This window comes from Petaurus breviceps, unplaced genomic scaffold, assembly GCF_028583685.1.
Source record: "Petaurus breviceps papuanus isolate PSGF00001 unplaced genomic scaffold, PetGlider_PUasm1.0 186, whole genome shotgun sequence".
Classification (NCBI taxonomy): domain Eukaryota; kingdom Metazoa; phylum Chordata; class Mammalia; order Diprotodontia; family Petauridae; genus Petaurus; species Petaurus breviceps.
The window spans coordinates 19770286-19786434 of record NW_027185798.1 but is presented as its reverse complement, the minus strand read 5'-3'; the positions used below and the strand labels follow the sequence as shown (position 1 = coordinate 19786434).

The window sequence follows — 16149 nt, the reverse complement described above, 5'->3', positions numbered from 1 at the left end:
TCTCCTCTCTTCCTTTTCTCCTTCCCTCCTTTGTCCTCCCCTCCCCTACTTTGTCCTCCCCTCCCCTTTCCTCCCTTCCCTTCCTTCCCTTCTCCTCTCTTCTCTTCCTTTTCCCCTCCCCTCCTTTCTCCTCCCCTCCCCTTTCCTCCCTTCCCTTCCTTGCCTTCTCCTCTTCTCTCTTCCTTTTCCCCTTCCCTTCTTTGTCCTTCCCTCTCTTCCCCTCCTCTCTTTCCTCTCTTCCCAAACGCCCTTTGAGCTCCTGACTTCCCTCAGTGACACCGCTGACCCTGCTTCTGTAGGACAGTGCTGCCAGCCCCCTGGGGTAGGTTTCGAGGAGCAGAGAGCAGGCTTGTTTATGCTGCTGCAAGCAGGACATCCCTGCTGAGGTCCAGGCAGATGTCAGTGAGCTCCTGACATGGCCAGCACTGCCCAGGATGGGGCTGGGGCATGTGAGCCCATTCTGGCTGCCAGCCCCACTCTTGCCTCTAACCCGACAAGGGGACCCAGGGCAAAAGGCTTCCTTTTCCCAGCCTCCCATTGGCCTTAGCCACGGAAGTGCTAGATGCTCAGTAAACAAACAAGTGATAGGCTGGATAAATGAATGAGTAAATAAGGCAAGGCCTTAGGTTTTCCATCTCTGATGTAGGACCATCATCCCTGTTGTCTGGCTCACAGACAGTCCAGTGAGGATAAAGGGTGAGGAAAACAGCTCCTTGTCCACAGGGAGGCAGGTCTCAGGGGCCCTGGGCTTGGCTCTGTGCTATTTACCATTTTTATTAATGACTTCTTATCAGATGTGTGCAGCTGATGCAGGGCTGGGAGGGGTAACCTATATGCTCGGATGACAGGGGCAGAAACCAAGAAGATTGCATCACGCTAGAATGTTGGGCTGGATCTAAGAGAATGCACTGGAGTAGGGATAGATTTAGAGTTTTCGACTTGCATTCATTCAAAAGTCAGTACAAGATGAGGGAGTCCTGGCCAGACGCCCGCTGGTTTGGAGGAGATTGTTGGGCGTGGGGTGCAGACCTCACTGAGTCAACAACGGTGGGAAATGACAGGAACACACCGTCTTCACCCTTCTGCCCTCTGCCCAGGTCACAGCATGGCTGTGTTTGGTGTCTTTAGTTCTGGGCGCTACCTTATAGAAAGGATGCTGATTGATAGGCTCGAGAGTTTCCAGAGCAGGACTCCCAGCATGGCTAAGGACTTAATACAGTGCTCCAGGGAAATCTATTGAAGGACCTGGAGATTTTGGACTTAAGAGAAGGAGGCAGGAAGCCAGAAAGGCTAGAGAGCCGCCTTAGAGTCAGCTGACCTATAAAGACTGAGTGGTCCCAGGCAATGCCCCCAGGTAACAGACCCTGATGAACCCTTAGGGCCACAAGTAATAAATGAGTGCTTAAAAACTGAAACCTCCTACTAAAGTCTTCTAGGAACAGAAAGGCTGTCAAATGGAAAAGGGGATTCACCATGTCTGCTTGGCCCCAGAGGGTGGCAACAGTGTTGGCTTACTAACTTACTGATGCGCAGAAGTGTCCAGAATTGGAATGGGCTGACTCAGAGATCACGAGCTCTTCCTTCCCAGTCTTCAAGCAAAGGGTTCAGTGGCTGCTCAAGTGTGTTGGAGAGAGGATTCCAGTCTAGGCAGCCCCTCGGGTCATTAAATTAATTCAATTTAGCAAGTATTGAATGCCTACTAGGTGCCACATACAGGATATCAACACAAGGAGCTTATAGCTTTGAAGTTCCATTTCTCTTGATAAACCAGCCTCATCCTGCAATAATTCCCATGCTTGGCAGCCATCTGTACTGCTGTTTTCCTGAATCCCACATCCCATCACCCCAGGCCCCTCAGTACTCCCATGCAGCTAATAACCCCCTTTGCTCAGTTGGACCCTTGTACCACCTTTTTGCTAGCAGCCCCCTTACTTGTCTTTGTCTGTTTGGACATTATTGCCCTGTAAGCAGAGGCTACTTCATACTCCTCTGTCCTTCAGCTTGCCTTTCCTTTGGGCTGGCCTCTTGGATTTCAGTCTCTAGATCTGTTAGAGTGGCTCATTTGAGAAGGATGGTGTGGTATTGATGAGCCCTCTCCATATTCTCCCCTAGCCAAGCAGAAGCAGCCAGTGGGGCCATCCTTCACCAGTAGTGACTACATAGTCTGCCATATTTGGCCTTTCTCCAGCTGGAAGTGTTGAGGTTTGGGGTTTAGAAGTGCTTGAGACCCCAAAATACCAACACTCTGGGTCCTGCCAAATGAATTCGACTCAAGCCTTCTCTCAGCCAAAGTAAAACAAAGTTTATTAAATACTTGCCATAATGGGTAGTCTCTTAAGGAGTCTAGGCGTTTGTGACTCTTGTGTTGGACAAGCGGGCCAGAATTCTGACACAGCTAGTCTGGGCTAGATTGAATCTCAGCACCTTCGGGGAGGCATGAGGGATCTTACATACAGAAAGATTGTGGGAGGGTTTAGGGGTGGTTCAGAGGAGGGGTCTGGGGAGGGTCTTGAGGAGGAGTCTAAGGAGGATCTTTGATGGAGCTGAGGTCGGACTCCAGTAATGGGATTAAAGGTGGGAAGTAGCTGGAGGCTACCTGGAGATGACAGACATGGAGGGCTAGGCTAGTTTGAGGGTAACATATTTGGGTATAGATATTTTGATAGGATCAAGGGTGGGAAGTAGCTGAACAATGGAGGGCTAGCCTAGGTTAAGAGTAAGAGATTTGGGCCTAGCTATAATGAAAGGCCTCAGGCAAATGCCTCATCAAGTGGGAAGATTCCAGGGGGTTCCCAGAGCCTAAACCCCATTGGAAGGAGAAGAGGCCAATGACAGCAGACAGATCTCCCTGTCAAAGCCTAGTACTGTCCCTTTCTGCCCTGACTTGCCATCCCATCTCCTCTCTAGCCTGACACTTCCCCATCTTAGAATCCGCTGTGTACCCTGGTCTTGGGCTTTGGGGGCCCCCACCTACTAGAATGACCAGCTGCTGAACAGTGATTTAGATAGGCAGAGGAGAAGGTCCCCTTTCCATCTAATTTCATGTTCCCTGGGTAAAAATATTGGATGGAGAAGCCCACACAAAGTCATTTTCCCCAGCCTTACATCTTTCTTACCAATGAGTGAGCTTTGTATCCCACTAGGTCAGGGATTCTTAACCTTGGGTTTCCAGGGAATTTGTAGATAGATTTCAATGGGTCTGGGATCACATCTTTATTTCTATTTAAATAGTTCCTTTGTAATCTTAATTCTTTAAAGATTTTCATTAATTTAAATTTGTGTATTTAAAAATACACAGAAGAAATCCATAATACCAAAAAAAAAAAAAAAAGGTCAAAAACCCCTGCCGTAAGCCACCAGCCCTGGTTATACACCTCTGGCTTTGAGACCTAAGAAGAATTAGGGAAATAGGAAGTGCTTCTCAGAAAGGGTTTTTCCGTCAGGTTTTGGCATCTGTTGCTGGGTTCCATTTATCCCGGGTGAGGCTGGTGTGGAATTTGCACATCCTCAGAGCTCTGTTGTGCCAAGTTTGGTTGGATGGGTGGGTGTAAGGCGAGGTCTGGCCCCTGCTCACTGGCTGGTCCTGCCCAAGTGAGGGCGAGCCAGTGACTTTCATTCAGTCTGATGCTTCTCAGGAACTTTATGTGGGGGAAGAGGCTGGAGTTTGAGCAGATCTGCTCCTACTGAACAATAGAAATAAGCTTCTCAGGCCAGATGCTACCATGAGGGATGAGTTGGGCTTTGGAAAGTTGGAGACAGTGTGGGGGTGGGGACACGAGGCTAGAGACATCTCTATCATCGGGGGAAGTTAGATGGCCTGAAAAGAGCCCCCAGCCCATGGGGAGGCAGGCATAGAACTCCTGCTCAGGACCCATCTGCTGAGGTACTGGGGTTGCCATGGAGACCAGTCAGCCAGCTTTCCTCCAAGCAAGCCTCATCCTAGGGGCTCTTGGGACTGACTGGATCCCAGGGCCCTTCATCCATATTATCCCTCCTCCTCCAGTCTCCATACCCACAAAAGCAGGAATCAGACCTCTTTCTTCTGAGGCTTGCTATTTCTAAGGAACTACAGAGAATACTGCCCCTGATGCATGGCCCTGACCAGAGGGAATGGTGTTTGTTCTCTCTTTGTTTGGGAGTGAAGGGGAAGGATAACTAGAAAGTCAGGGTGGTCTTTAGTACTCATTCATCCAATAAATATTTATCAAAGTACCTGTTTTTGAGCCAACATTGAGAGCAAGGAAGTACAGTGGGGTGGGGGAGGCTTTGTGAGGTAGTGGAAGAAATCCTGGATTTGGAGTTGGTGAGCCTACATTTGAATACAGATCTGTGTGACCTTGGACAGGTCATTTACTTTATTCTCATCTGTAAAAAGGGGCAGCATCATGGGCAGCTAGGTAGCATAGTAGATAGAGCTCCAGGCCCTGAGTCAGGAGAACTCATCTTCCTGTGTTTAAATCTAGCTTCAGGCGCTTACTAGTGTGTGACTCTGGGCAAGTCACTTTACCCTATTTGCCTCAGTTTCCCCATCTGTAAAATAAACAGGAGAAGGCAATGGCATACCACTCCAGTATGGGGCCCCAAAGAGCCAGACAGGACTGAAATGACTAGAGAACAACAACTTTCTGTCATTAAGTCATGTGATCCGAAGAACCTCAAACATAGTCCATTGACCTTAATAGTCTAGTAAAAAAGATAAGAGGTGTAAAGAGACAATTCTTGAATGAGTTATAACTTGTTAGCACCTTAAGGAAGGTCCAAAGTGCTATCTATGTTAATTAAATAGAGGAAGAGAACTCGTGGCTGTGGGGATAGGAAGTAGTCGGACCCAAGTTCAGATCTCGCCTCAGATATTTTATAGCTGTATGACCCTACACAAATCACTTAACCTCTCTAGACCTCAGTTTCCTCATCTGTAAAATGAGAGGATCCGATTCAGTGTCCTCTAAAGTCTCTTCCAGGTTGAAATTTAAGATCCTGTTGATTAGGAATTGGACAGGCAGAGCTGGGTGGTAGGAAGGGCATTTGTGGGGAAAGGACCTATAAGCAAGAGTAGTGGGAACTCATAAGAGCATGTTTAGGAATCAGCTGTTAGTCCCGTCTTGCTGGGGCTCAGGCCATAGGTTTGGCAGTAGTGAGAGATGGGGGTAGAAAAGTGGTTTGGAGCGCTTATTGTACCGGCCATATTTCCCTAGGGTCTTGGAGAAGGGAAAAGTCCCCCCAAACCTAAATCTGCCTGTTTGATTCACTTTTGCAAGACTCCAGCAGACACAGGCTTATGCACTCTGATCAGGAACCCTCTATCCTGAGCCAGGAAGTCTCACAGGCCTGTTTTGAAGCTGTGTTCCAGAAACCCACCTCCCATTCTCAGGCTCTATCTCCTTGACCATCGCCCAGATCTGCCCTATTCCTTTGCAGTCCCTTGTGGAGCCAGCAATGATGAAGACACCACCTGTGCACCCCAGGTCTTTTGTTCCTTACCCAGGAATTTGTGTCTTTAACTGTGCTCTCTGGGTTCCTTCTGGCAGTATCATTTGTGCCCACACGCAGCCCCAGGAGTGGGAAACAGCCATCCAGTTTGACAGGTCTTGAGAGGGATTGGCTGGCATCCTTTGGATGCATTCTTTGGCATACAAGACTGGGCAGGTCTCGGATCCAAGGCTTGGTCCCAGTCACTCCTTTGTTTGTTTTCTGAGGGTCCTGGGCATTTCGATCAGAGGAGCTGAAGATGGGGCTTACTTACATCAGAGGGTCCAAGATAACACCTGGGTGGGAATGGTGAAGAGATGGGCTTGGGGCTGGGGGGTGCTGCCAAGATAATAAACCCATAGAATCATGTGTCTAGACTATGGAGGTCATTGGGTCTCACCCTCCTCATTTTACAGATAAGGAAACTGAGGCCCACAGAGGTCATAAGATCATAGACTTTGAGCTAGAAAGAACCCTTAGAAGCTAACCAGCCCAACCCTCTCACATTACAGATGAGGAAACTGAGGCAGAAAGATGTTGCTCAGGATCACAATGATAGAAAGTGTCTGAGGTAGATTTTGAACCTGTCTTCCTGACATGCCCAGTGCTCTCCCTGCTATACCACTGTTGATAGAGGGAAGAAAAGGGAAGATTACTGTCTCCTCCCCAGCACAGACCTCACCCTAGAACAGTCCAAGAAGAATTAGAGAATGGGAGCAAGGTGTGCAGAAGTGAAGGAAAATGGAATCCCCAGTAATAGTAAAAGAGTTTCTGTGGCTACCAGCCTTGTCTCAACTCCCCAGTGAATACCACAAATACCACACAGTGGAATTCCATTCAGTCGACAAACATGTGTGTGTTCAAGCACTGTGCTAAGTATCAGGAATCCAACGCAGCCCCTGCCCTCATGAGACTTCCATTCTACTTGGAGTGGTGGAGGAGAAGAGGTAGCCCTGGGGCTGGGGGAGGTGTGGCCTGAAGAAATGATGAGAGTGAGATTGTGCGGTTGACCCTGGAGGACTGGATTCTTTAGAAAGTTCCATTTAGCTGACTTCAGAGTTCCCTGATGTTCCTGAAGAGGACGTTTTCTTCACCTTTGTTGTGTGTCCTGGAACCGTCTGGCAAGGCATTCTGGTAAAACCCGTGGGTGGCTTTCTCAGAATGATGCTTTTAAGAGCATAAAATATGGGGCGGCTAGGCGGTGAATAGAGCACCTGGCCCTGGAGTCAGGAGGACCTGAGTTCAAATCTGGCCTCAGACACTTAACACTTACTAGCCGTGTGACCTTGGGCAAGTCGCAACCCCAACTGACCTGCCTTCCTCCCTCCCAAAAGGTGGGGGAAAAGAACATAAAATAAAATAGGGTCTTATAGAGAAAAGCAATCATATTGAAATTACTATTGTTCTTTAGTCCTTTCTGACTCTGTGACCCCATCTGGGGGTTTCTTGGCAGAGATACTGGAGTAGTTTACCATTTATTCCTCCAGCTCATTTTACAGATGAGGAAACTGAGGCCAACAGGGCTAAGTGACTTGCCTAGAACTTAGCTAGTAAAAATTTGTGCCCCAAGGGCACCCTGGGCATGATTGTTCCCCTGGCTATGATCCTCTTTCTTGGTTCCCTTCAGCCAGGGAGTGAAGGGATACAGGCCAGGTCAGCAGAAGCAGCCCTCAGGTCTCATGTTGGCAGCGCTCAGACTCCCAGTGCTGTGCCAAGTCTAGACATCTGTGTGTATTTCTCTTCCTCTCTCCTTGCGGAGGCAATGGGAAAGCTGTTGCTTCTCTCCAGCATGGGGGCTCTTGTCATCCAGGCTCTGGATACCTTCCACTCAGGCTGCTCTTCAGACAAACACTCTGCAGGAGCGGTGGCAATGCTCTGTACGTCCTTAGCAGGGCTTGTCTGAGATGCTGTCTGCACCAGATTCCCTGGCTTGCTACACAGAATGGACTAGAAAGAGCCTCCAGAGCAAGGCACGGGTTCACTCTACCTTGACCTTAGGTGTGAGGACCCGGCAGAGGACGTGGGAGGCCCAATACCAGCCCCTTCTCCGAAGGAGGAGACATCTGGCATCTTGGACGGTGCCCATTCAGAGCCCAAGATGGGAAGAGCCTGCCAGAAGCAGGCCAGAGGGGGCGGGGTCTCATGGGGGTCTTCCTGCTGCCCACATTCCACCTGGCTCTGGAGTCACGTGGCTTACTTGGGTCAGTGCGGGCTCTTTGCATGATAAGAGTTCCATATTTGGTTTGAGCCCCTGTTCCAGCCCTTGTTGATAAACTTCCAAAGTCATCCAGACTCAGTTTTGCACCATGCTGATAAATCAGATCAAGAACACACATTTTGGGTTTTTAAAAATATTTTTTAATTAAAATTATTTTTCAGTTATCAAGCTTTTTTTCTTCCCTGCCCACACTGAAAAATAAAAATAAGATTGAGATCCTTGTAACAAGCAAACATAGTTAAATCAAAAAATTCCTACTCTAGCCATATTCAAAAGCTGTGTCCCAGTCTGCTCCTTGGGTCCATCACTCATGTCAGAGGTGGTAGCAAGCTTCAGCAGGGGCCATCTGGAATCATATATGATTATTGCAAAGAAGCAGCATTTTAAAAATGAAACATTTAAGTAGGATTCAAGTAGTTAATAAAGGAAAGAGAATACCCTCTTTTCCCCTCCCCCCCTCTTTGCACCTTTTCCTCCCTTTGCTTCCTCCCCATTATTCTTCTCTCCCCTCCATCTTTCAGGCCCCCTCTGCTTGCTGAGATCTCTCTGCCTGTCCTGCCATATTGCCTTCTCCCACATCTCTCACATTCGGACCCTCAGGGGTGCAGCTGCCCTGGAGCAAAGGCACATAGCCCCTGGGGAAATGAAGTCCTAGAATGGTCTATATAATCTTCCTCCTCAGGGCTGGCATTTCTGTAGTACTTGACAAAGTGGTTTTCTTATGTTATCTTATTTGGTCCTCATTACAACCTGTGACTGTTATCCCTATTTTACAGAAGATGAAAGTGAGACTAGAAAAACTTAAGTGACCTGCTTAGAGCCACATAGCTGGTCAGTGTCTTTAGAGGTAAGATTTGAACTTAGGTCTTTCTGACTCCCAAGCTCAGTGTCCTGCCAACTCTAGGCCACCTAGCTGCCAAATCCTATGGGCGCTCTCCTTGAGACATGGAGCCTCATGGGACGTCTCTCTTTACCCAAAGAAGCTGGGTTATCCTGGGAGGAGTTCTGGGAAATATTCCATCAGATTTCGTCTTGGCCCAGGGAGCAGCACTCAGATCAGACCAGCAGACCTCCAGAGGCCAGCGAAGCATTCCTAGTAGAACCCGAGTACAAACAGTCAGGCTTGGAGATGAATTGACTTCCCCTTTCCGAGTCCTCAAAGCACACAGTGTCTCCTGGGCAGCCCACTGCCTCCTTCCCCTTACATTCAGAGCATCCTTCGCTACTGAATTATATAAAGGCAGAGCTCTCAAGAGTTCTCAGGACCTCTCACGTCTAGTCCAACCCCCTCATTTTACAAAGGCAGAACCTCTTATACCATTCATTTGCCAATTAATTACATCCTTGCCTTGGGTATAATTATGTGTTAATTACTTAACTCTCTTATCATTGTCTAACTTTTCACCCTTGTATACTTGGTTTCCCTCACTTGTTAATCAGTCCACGCAATAGACTGGAGCTGGGGAATGAGGCCCCTGCCCTCAAGAAGCTTACATTCTATGTTACTGAATTTCCCCCCTGCTTAGTCTAGTGCCTTGTGCTCTGTAAGAAATACTTGGTTGATTGGGGACAGTGGCCAGTGTCTGCATGGACCAGCCAATGCCGTTCCCAGGTTAAGGCCTTTACCCCTACCAGCCCAACTCTGGCTCAGTTGGAGGCTGACATTCAAGGAACATTTACCCCAGAGATGAGGGGTGGTACCAGCAGGGCGCTGGGCACAGATGGCAGGTGCTGTTGGCTTCCATTGTGCCCATATCCCCAGAGAGTGTCTGCAGCAGTCAGACCCAGATCCCCATTGTGGGCTAGGGAAGGAGGAGAGCAGAAAGGGAGGCAGGCTGGGAAAGCTGAGCTGGGGAGAGATTGCCGCACACAGAGCTCATCTTCACATCTTTGCCTTTGCTTCCCATTTGGCAGAGAATGCCCTAAATAAACATCACAGGAGTCACAAGGGGAGCTTTGTTTCTCTCAGCCCCTGGCTGATAGGTCTACACACGTGCTCATGGCCGTTTGCAAATGGCACACGTGACAGTAATTAAAAAGGCATGTGTCTGGGAGGGGGGCGGAAATTATATGCATTTGGGCCATGGTAGGTGTCATTCCCTAGCATCGGGGTTCCCTTTTTTCTCCCTTGTCTCCTTCTGCTCTGACCTCTCAGGTCATGGAATGTAAGCACCTTGAAGGCAGGGTAGGGACTGTTTCATTTATGCCCAAGCGTCCCTGGTACCTTGCCCAGTATTTGGACCCTAAGAGACCTTTACATCAGTGATCCCCAAATGTTGAATGAATGGGAGAGAAGGCTGGTGATAGCCAGCTGAGTAGCATTCATCAGTCTTACTCTCCTTTGTTCTCTGTAGCCTGGGTTGCCTGCCTGACCTTGGGGAGAGGTCATTGTGTCTTGGGAAGTTGTAGCCATGGTCTAGATCAGAGGTTCTTGACCTGAGATCCTGGCCCCCTGCCAAGGGGATCATGGGAGGCGGTGTCAGTGGACTGGTTGGTTGTTTTGCTTGTTTTTCGATACCATTGGCTTCCTTGGTAGTCATTTAAAATAATTAGTGTGAGAAGGGGTCCTCAGGTTTCCCAAGACTGCCATTGAGGAAGGTGAGGGAGTCCTGGACCAGACAAGCTTGGAGGCTTCCCGAAGAGAATGTCTTCTAGGACGCTCTCTGTGTCAGCTCTTCTGGCCTCTGGTGTGCCTTGGTGCTGAAAGAATTAAGGGGGGGAAGAAGAGGAGGAGGAAGGGGCTGGATTGTGTATCCCAGCTTGTCAGACTTTATTTAGTAGAGCCTTGGAGAGAGGAAGGCAGTGTTTGGGAGGGAAAAGCAGGTTGTAAAGGGTTAAAGCCAGGAGGTTGAAGGGGGGTAGGGGGCGGGCCCAGCAATGGGTGAGCTCCTCCTCTGGGTGACTTCCTTCAGCGCTCAGTGGAGGGGGGTGTGGAGAGGGCGGGCCGGGGGTGGGGGAAGCTGAGGCGAGATGCTCCCCAGTGCTCGGCCGCCTGCCCACCTCTCGCCAGCTCACTGTGCTCTCTGCGCTCTGGCGCACCGAGGATCCTGAAAGCCTAGGACGTGTCTAACGCCCGGGGAGGGGAGAGGAGAGGAGAGGAGAAAGTGCCGAGCCAGCCCTGGCGTGCTTGCCCTGTCCCATCCTGCCTTCCCCCCGGGCTTGGAGCCTCTGGCTGCATTGCCTAGGCCACGCAGGAGGGAGGGAAGCAGGCAGAGGAGAGGAAGACACCCCGCCACAATGGGGGCTTCTCCCAAGCTCAAGTAACATTTTTCCAGGGCAAGCTTCCCAGCTGGGGCAGAGGTCTCTTCGACGCACACAGCCTCGTCCTCTGCTCAAGCACCAGCCCAAGACATCCTCGCCACTGGGATTTCCCTCTGGGCAGGAGGCTCACTCCCTTCCGTCGCCCACAAGCCAGTTTTGAGGGCTCCCAGGCAGTGACTGAAATTTTTTCTTTTGCCCCAAGCCGGGCAGGAAGGGAGGCCAGGGAGGGGGGTGGACCGCCAGAATGACGGACATCCTAGCCCAGCCAGACTGCAACCTGAACTCTGTATGTGAGCCATTGGAAGGCTGCTGCCTGGAACGGATTGAGGAGCCGGGAAGCAAGCGGCCCCCCAACACAGGAGCCCGCCTCTGGGGCCGGGTACGCAGCAAACTGCTCCGCCAAAAGGTGCCATCTGTGTGTCTGTCCCTGTTTCTTGGGGGGCAGGGTGGTACTAAGGAACCTGGCCACTGGCAAAAGAAGGGAAGGAAAAGTAGGGAGATTTTTAGAGGGGGCTCCCCCTCTTGACTTGAGCTGTTTTAGCAGTTGCTTCTCCTCCAGGAAGCACCCCCCCCCAGAAGTCCACAGACTCATCTTACCTGGTGTCTCCTTGGCAGGCAGCCTTAACACCTGCAAACCCTGGCAAGGCACTCTCCTGTGCTGGGAGTGCCAGTCTGGTGACTCCCCAGGAATAGTGTTTGGATGGGCTGAAGGAGAGGGAGGGGCTGTATCTAATTGTGTTACATGATGACTAATGGCAGTTAGCAATAGCCCCCCACCCCCACTATGGCTTTCTCTGCATCTGGCCACGTCTTGGGAAGGTGGGGGCAGGTTTCTCTTGTATGGGAAAGGACCACCTTTGCCTAGCTCCTGTGTCTGGGTGAGGGAACCAGGCACACAGATGCTGAGTGGGTTATTTTGGGAGCAGAACTCTAGCTTCTCATAGTGACCATGGGGAAGCTGAGGAGGTGGAAGGGTAAAGAGTGAGGGTCTGCAGAGGAAATGCTGCTTAGTCTCTGGTGAGGGGGCCAGGCTTTTCAGCTCTCCCACAACCCTGTTCAGAGCTAAGTTAGTGCTGTATATCACACTTTGCTTGGAATGACCCCAGTGGCACATGGAGTCCTGGAGGCTTCTTAGGCAGGCAGGGGGAACTAGACTTGGGGAGGGGGTCAGGGTGGGCTGTTTGGGTGCAGATCAGGAAAATGGATGCTCTTCTTCTGTGGCATGCCAGAGCCAGAGAGGCAAGAAGCAGGCTATTGTGTAATGAGGGAGAACATTGAACCAGAGAAGATGGGTTTTAGAGCTCTGTGCCACATGGCAAGTGCCCTCTCTGGGTCTGCTTTTCCCCTCCTCTGTCCAGTGAGGGGGTTCATCTTCATTACTTTCCAGCTTCTAACAGAATGGGAGTTTCTTTGTTTTCTTTGATTGTGCCAGCCAAGCAAGGGAATGAATTGGGTGTCAGAGAGGATGCCAATGTCCTCTGTGTCCCAAGTGCCCTAGAGGACAGAGGGCTGCATCTGGATGCAGGTGAAGCTGCCATCAGCAGGAGACTTTCTTCAGTCTCCCCATCTGCTGCTGGCTACTCTGTGTGTGCAGCCTGGCTTCATGGGTGGAGAACTGGCCTCTGCGTCTGCTTCAGGTGCCCCTTGGGACACCTGGCTTCGTCTCTCTGGATAAGTGACTTAGCTTCTTGGTGCTCTGGGCAGCTCTGATCTACGGAGAAGGTGCTGGCCTTCCTTGGGAGGACGATTCCTCACCTAGGGGTTTCATATACCAATGAAATCTCAGGTCCAGGCCCTGTCCTCTCTCTGGATTTCCCTGTTAGAATGTAGACACCTGGATGGCAGAGACTGTGTATTACATCTGTGTCTCTGAGCCCCCTCAGGGCCATCCCATGGCTGGCGCATAGTAGGTACTTAATAAATGATAGTTAATAGACCTAGGCTACAGGTCCTGCCTGCAGAGGTCTCATTTCTCCTCTTCATCCCTGTGCTGCCTGCTGGGACCCCTGGTCTGGGGGTGTCCTTGGGGGTGCTTCCTCTCCCAGCTCCTTGGCATCTGCAGGGGTAGGGTGGGAGCCAGGTTTGAGGTTCTGGTACCAGCCACAAGGGTCATCTCACGCAAGGGAACATCGCCTTTTTTTAGTATTCTGGCCTCCTTTGGCAGCCTGTGGTCCTCTTCTCTGAATTTTTTTAAAAAATGATTCAAGAAAGTGTTAAGTTTCAGTTAATGGAAATAAAGATGTCATTTTCCCCCCATCCAAGTCCATGAACCCCCCTGAAATCTATCCATGGGTCACTTGGGTCTGTTGTCTCCAGGCTAAGAACTCTAGATTTAGGTGGGGAAATTGAGGCCCAGAGAGGATGGACTCTGGAACATTGATTTAGGGCACAGGTATGCCCTACCAAAGGTGACATCCACCCTGGGAAATACTGGGTAGCCCTGCAACATGAGCAGCTATGCCCCGGCCCCCATCTCACCTTGAGCCTCCCTGGGGACCAGGCTGCCAGAGCTCTGATGTCCCCCTGGCTGCTGAGGCAGCTGTCTGTGGCAGTCGGCCTGGTGCCGGGGCCCTCCCTCCCTCCCCGCCTGCCCTGCTTCCCCTCTGTCCTCTAGTGGTGCAGCGGCCCTGAGCTCCCTAGCATCCTGGCCTGGAGCCACCTCCCCGACAACACTCTCCCAGCCATGGAGGTAGATGATGACTCAACTTTTATGGGTTTACTGAACAGAGGCTACCAAAAGAGGAGCTCTTGAGGCTTACCTTACACCTGAGTGAGGTGTCCTGGGGTGAACTGAGGGCCTTGCCAGCTCTGCAGGGGCCTTTTCTCCTTTAAGCCTCAAATTTTCCATTCATTTCCTAGCTCGGCTCTCCTTGACTCCTTCCCTATGGCTTGGATTGTCACCAGAATAAGGCAGTGTGGTACAGTAGAGAGAGCCCAGAGGACTTGGGTTCAAATCTTGCCTTTGATGATCCCTTAACCTGCCTGGGCATCAGAATCCCCATGCATAAAATGAGAAGCTGCCAACTTCTAGCCAAAGATCTATGACGCGGAGCTTTGGGAGTCAGAGGACCCAGGTTCAAATCCCTCCTCTAGGGCTTAGTACCTGTTTGACCTTGGGTGAGTTATTTGATCCCCCCTGGGCCTCCGGTGTTTTATCTGTAAAATGAGGAAGTTGAACAAATGGCCTCCGAGTTTCCGTTCCCTTTGTTTGAATCTAGGATGCTGTGTGGGCCCTAAAAGGAATGCTTGTGCTGTTCACATTCAGAAAACTAGAGTCTTAAGCCTGGGAGTGACTTAGAGATCCAATCATTGAGGTCAGCCCCCTCATATCACAGAGGAGGAGAGGCTCAGAAGATTCTCACTCGAGAGCCAAGAAGGGGCTTCAGAAGCTGAATAGTCCAACTTCCCTTTGACACATGCAGACACTGAGTGCCTTGCCAGGGGTCACCCAGGTAGTAAGAGTTAGAAGTGGCATCTTAATCTCCCTCCTCCAGCTGCAGAGCCAGTCTTCACCCAAGGCAGCCCAGGTCATCCATGGCACGGCCTAGATTGGAACCAGGTCCTCTTGTCTCCAAACCCTCTGCTTGCTTTCCTGGCTCCACCCTGCCTTTTTCGGTAGAGCTGCCCCTGAGGTGAGCAGCTCTGCAGGCTGGTAAGACTGGCTCCCCAAGGCAGCACAGGTCGTCTGTGGCAGGACCTAGATTGGAACCAGGTCCTCCTGTCTCCAAACCCTCTGCTTGCTTTCCTGGCTCCACCCTGCCTTTTTCTGTAGAGCTGCCCCTGAGGTGAGCCGCTCTGCAGGCTGGTAAGGCTGGCTCCCCAAGGCAGCGCTGCTGGGTCACTTCAGCTCGCCAGTCACGGGTGGCTCTCCCAGCAGCAGCAGTGGTTGGCATATATGATTCAGAGGCTGACTCAGTCCCCTGGCATTCTGTGTATGACAAAGTGGGTCAGTATTATAGATGCAAGTGTTTGCCTGGTAACGATGTGGGGTTTGCTCACCTGTTTCTGCCTTCCTGCTGCAAACATGCTTTCCAGCCAAGTCTGCTGCCCACCTCTCTTTTCCCACTGTTGCATTAACCTGTTTTTCCCAGCCTGGGCTGAGGGGCTGGCTCCTCCCTGGGGAGGGATTAAGCAGGAGATTTATCAGGAAAGCTTGCTCAGTGGTTAACTCTGGACAGTTCCCAAAGCTGGCCTGTCACTGGGAGGTAGATGCTTCATTCCATGATCTTTGCCCCAAGGATTCAGAGGCATCTGATTTGCCAGAAATACCCAGGTTCTTCCTATTCCCTTTTAAAGGCTTCAGGAAGCCATGAATGAGTCACCAAGAGACCGCTTGCTGAGGCTAAAGTCTCAGTGTAGAGAGAAACATCACAATATTGAATCAAAATGTTTAAAATAACCTTTGTTTAGTTGTAGAGCTCCGACCAGAGAGCTGAGTTAAGGAATTCAGCTTTATCCCTTCCTGCGGTAGTCTCATGGGAAGGCAGTGTAGCTCAGTGGGAAGAATTCTGAGTCTGGAGTCAGAGGATCTGGATTCAGATTCTGCCTGTGAGTGTGATGTTAAACAAGTCCCTTCACCTCCTGGAACCTCAGGTTTCTTGTCTATGAAATGAGGGTGGGTGGACTAGATGGCCTCTCAGCCCCCTTTTGGCCTCAGAGATGTGATCCCCTGATCCCACTCCACGAGGGTCCCCTGAGAGTCACAGACCAGGCTCTCCCCTCGAAGTACTGGAAGATGTGCTTAATGTGGCCCGTGGCTCAGGGCCCAGCAATGACCTTGGACGCATAGGCATAAATCAGGGAAAATCATACACACAAGCATTTCACTTGGACTTTTTTTTTCCATTTTCATTTCCTGTTTTTTTGTGTGTTTTCTTTTTGTCTTTGAACTTGCTCATAGATAATAATTTATCCCTGCCAGATGAGTGAGAAGAGACAAAGAACCTGTTCGTCTATACCCATATGCCTGTGACCTTCCCCCTTGCCTCCAGATAGTGTGAGCTCCTTGAGGGCAGCGGGGGGGGGGTGTTATTTGTCTATGTATCTCCAGTGCCTTGCACAGTTTGGCTGGTGGTGTAGTGGACGTGGGTAGAGAGGTCTGGGCCTGGATTCAGGAAGATCTGAGTTCAAAGACTGCCTCAGATGCTTCCTAGGTAATGTGACCCTGGGTAAGTCACTGATGTTGCCTACCTCAATTTTCT

At 50.5% G+C, this 16149-nt stretch overlaps 1 protein-coding gene across 5 annotated transcripts in view; it reads left to right on the top strand.

Annotated features, from left to right (window-relative positions):
* The window catches only part of ABR (ABR activator of RhoGEF and GTPase), a 300539-nt gene that overhangs the window by 251848 nt on the left and 32542 nt on the right, over positions 1 to 16149 (top strand). The window contains exon 1 of one of the 5 annotated variants that reach the window (XM_069089724.1): positions 10638 to 11354. The exons of the other annotated variants lie outside the window; for them this stretch is intronic. Coding sequence (XP_068945825.1) covers positions 11193 to 11354 — 162 coding nt within the window. The 5' untranslated portion in view covers positions 10638 to 11192. Of the gene's footprint in view, positions 1 to 10637; positions 11355 to 16149 lie in introns of those variants that run through there. 5 annotated transcript variants of the gene reach the window in all.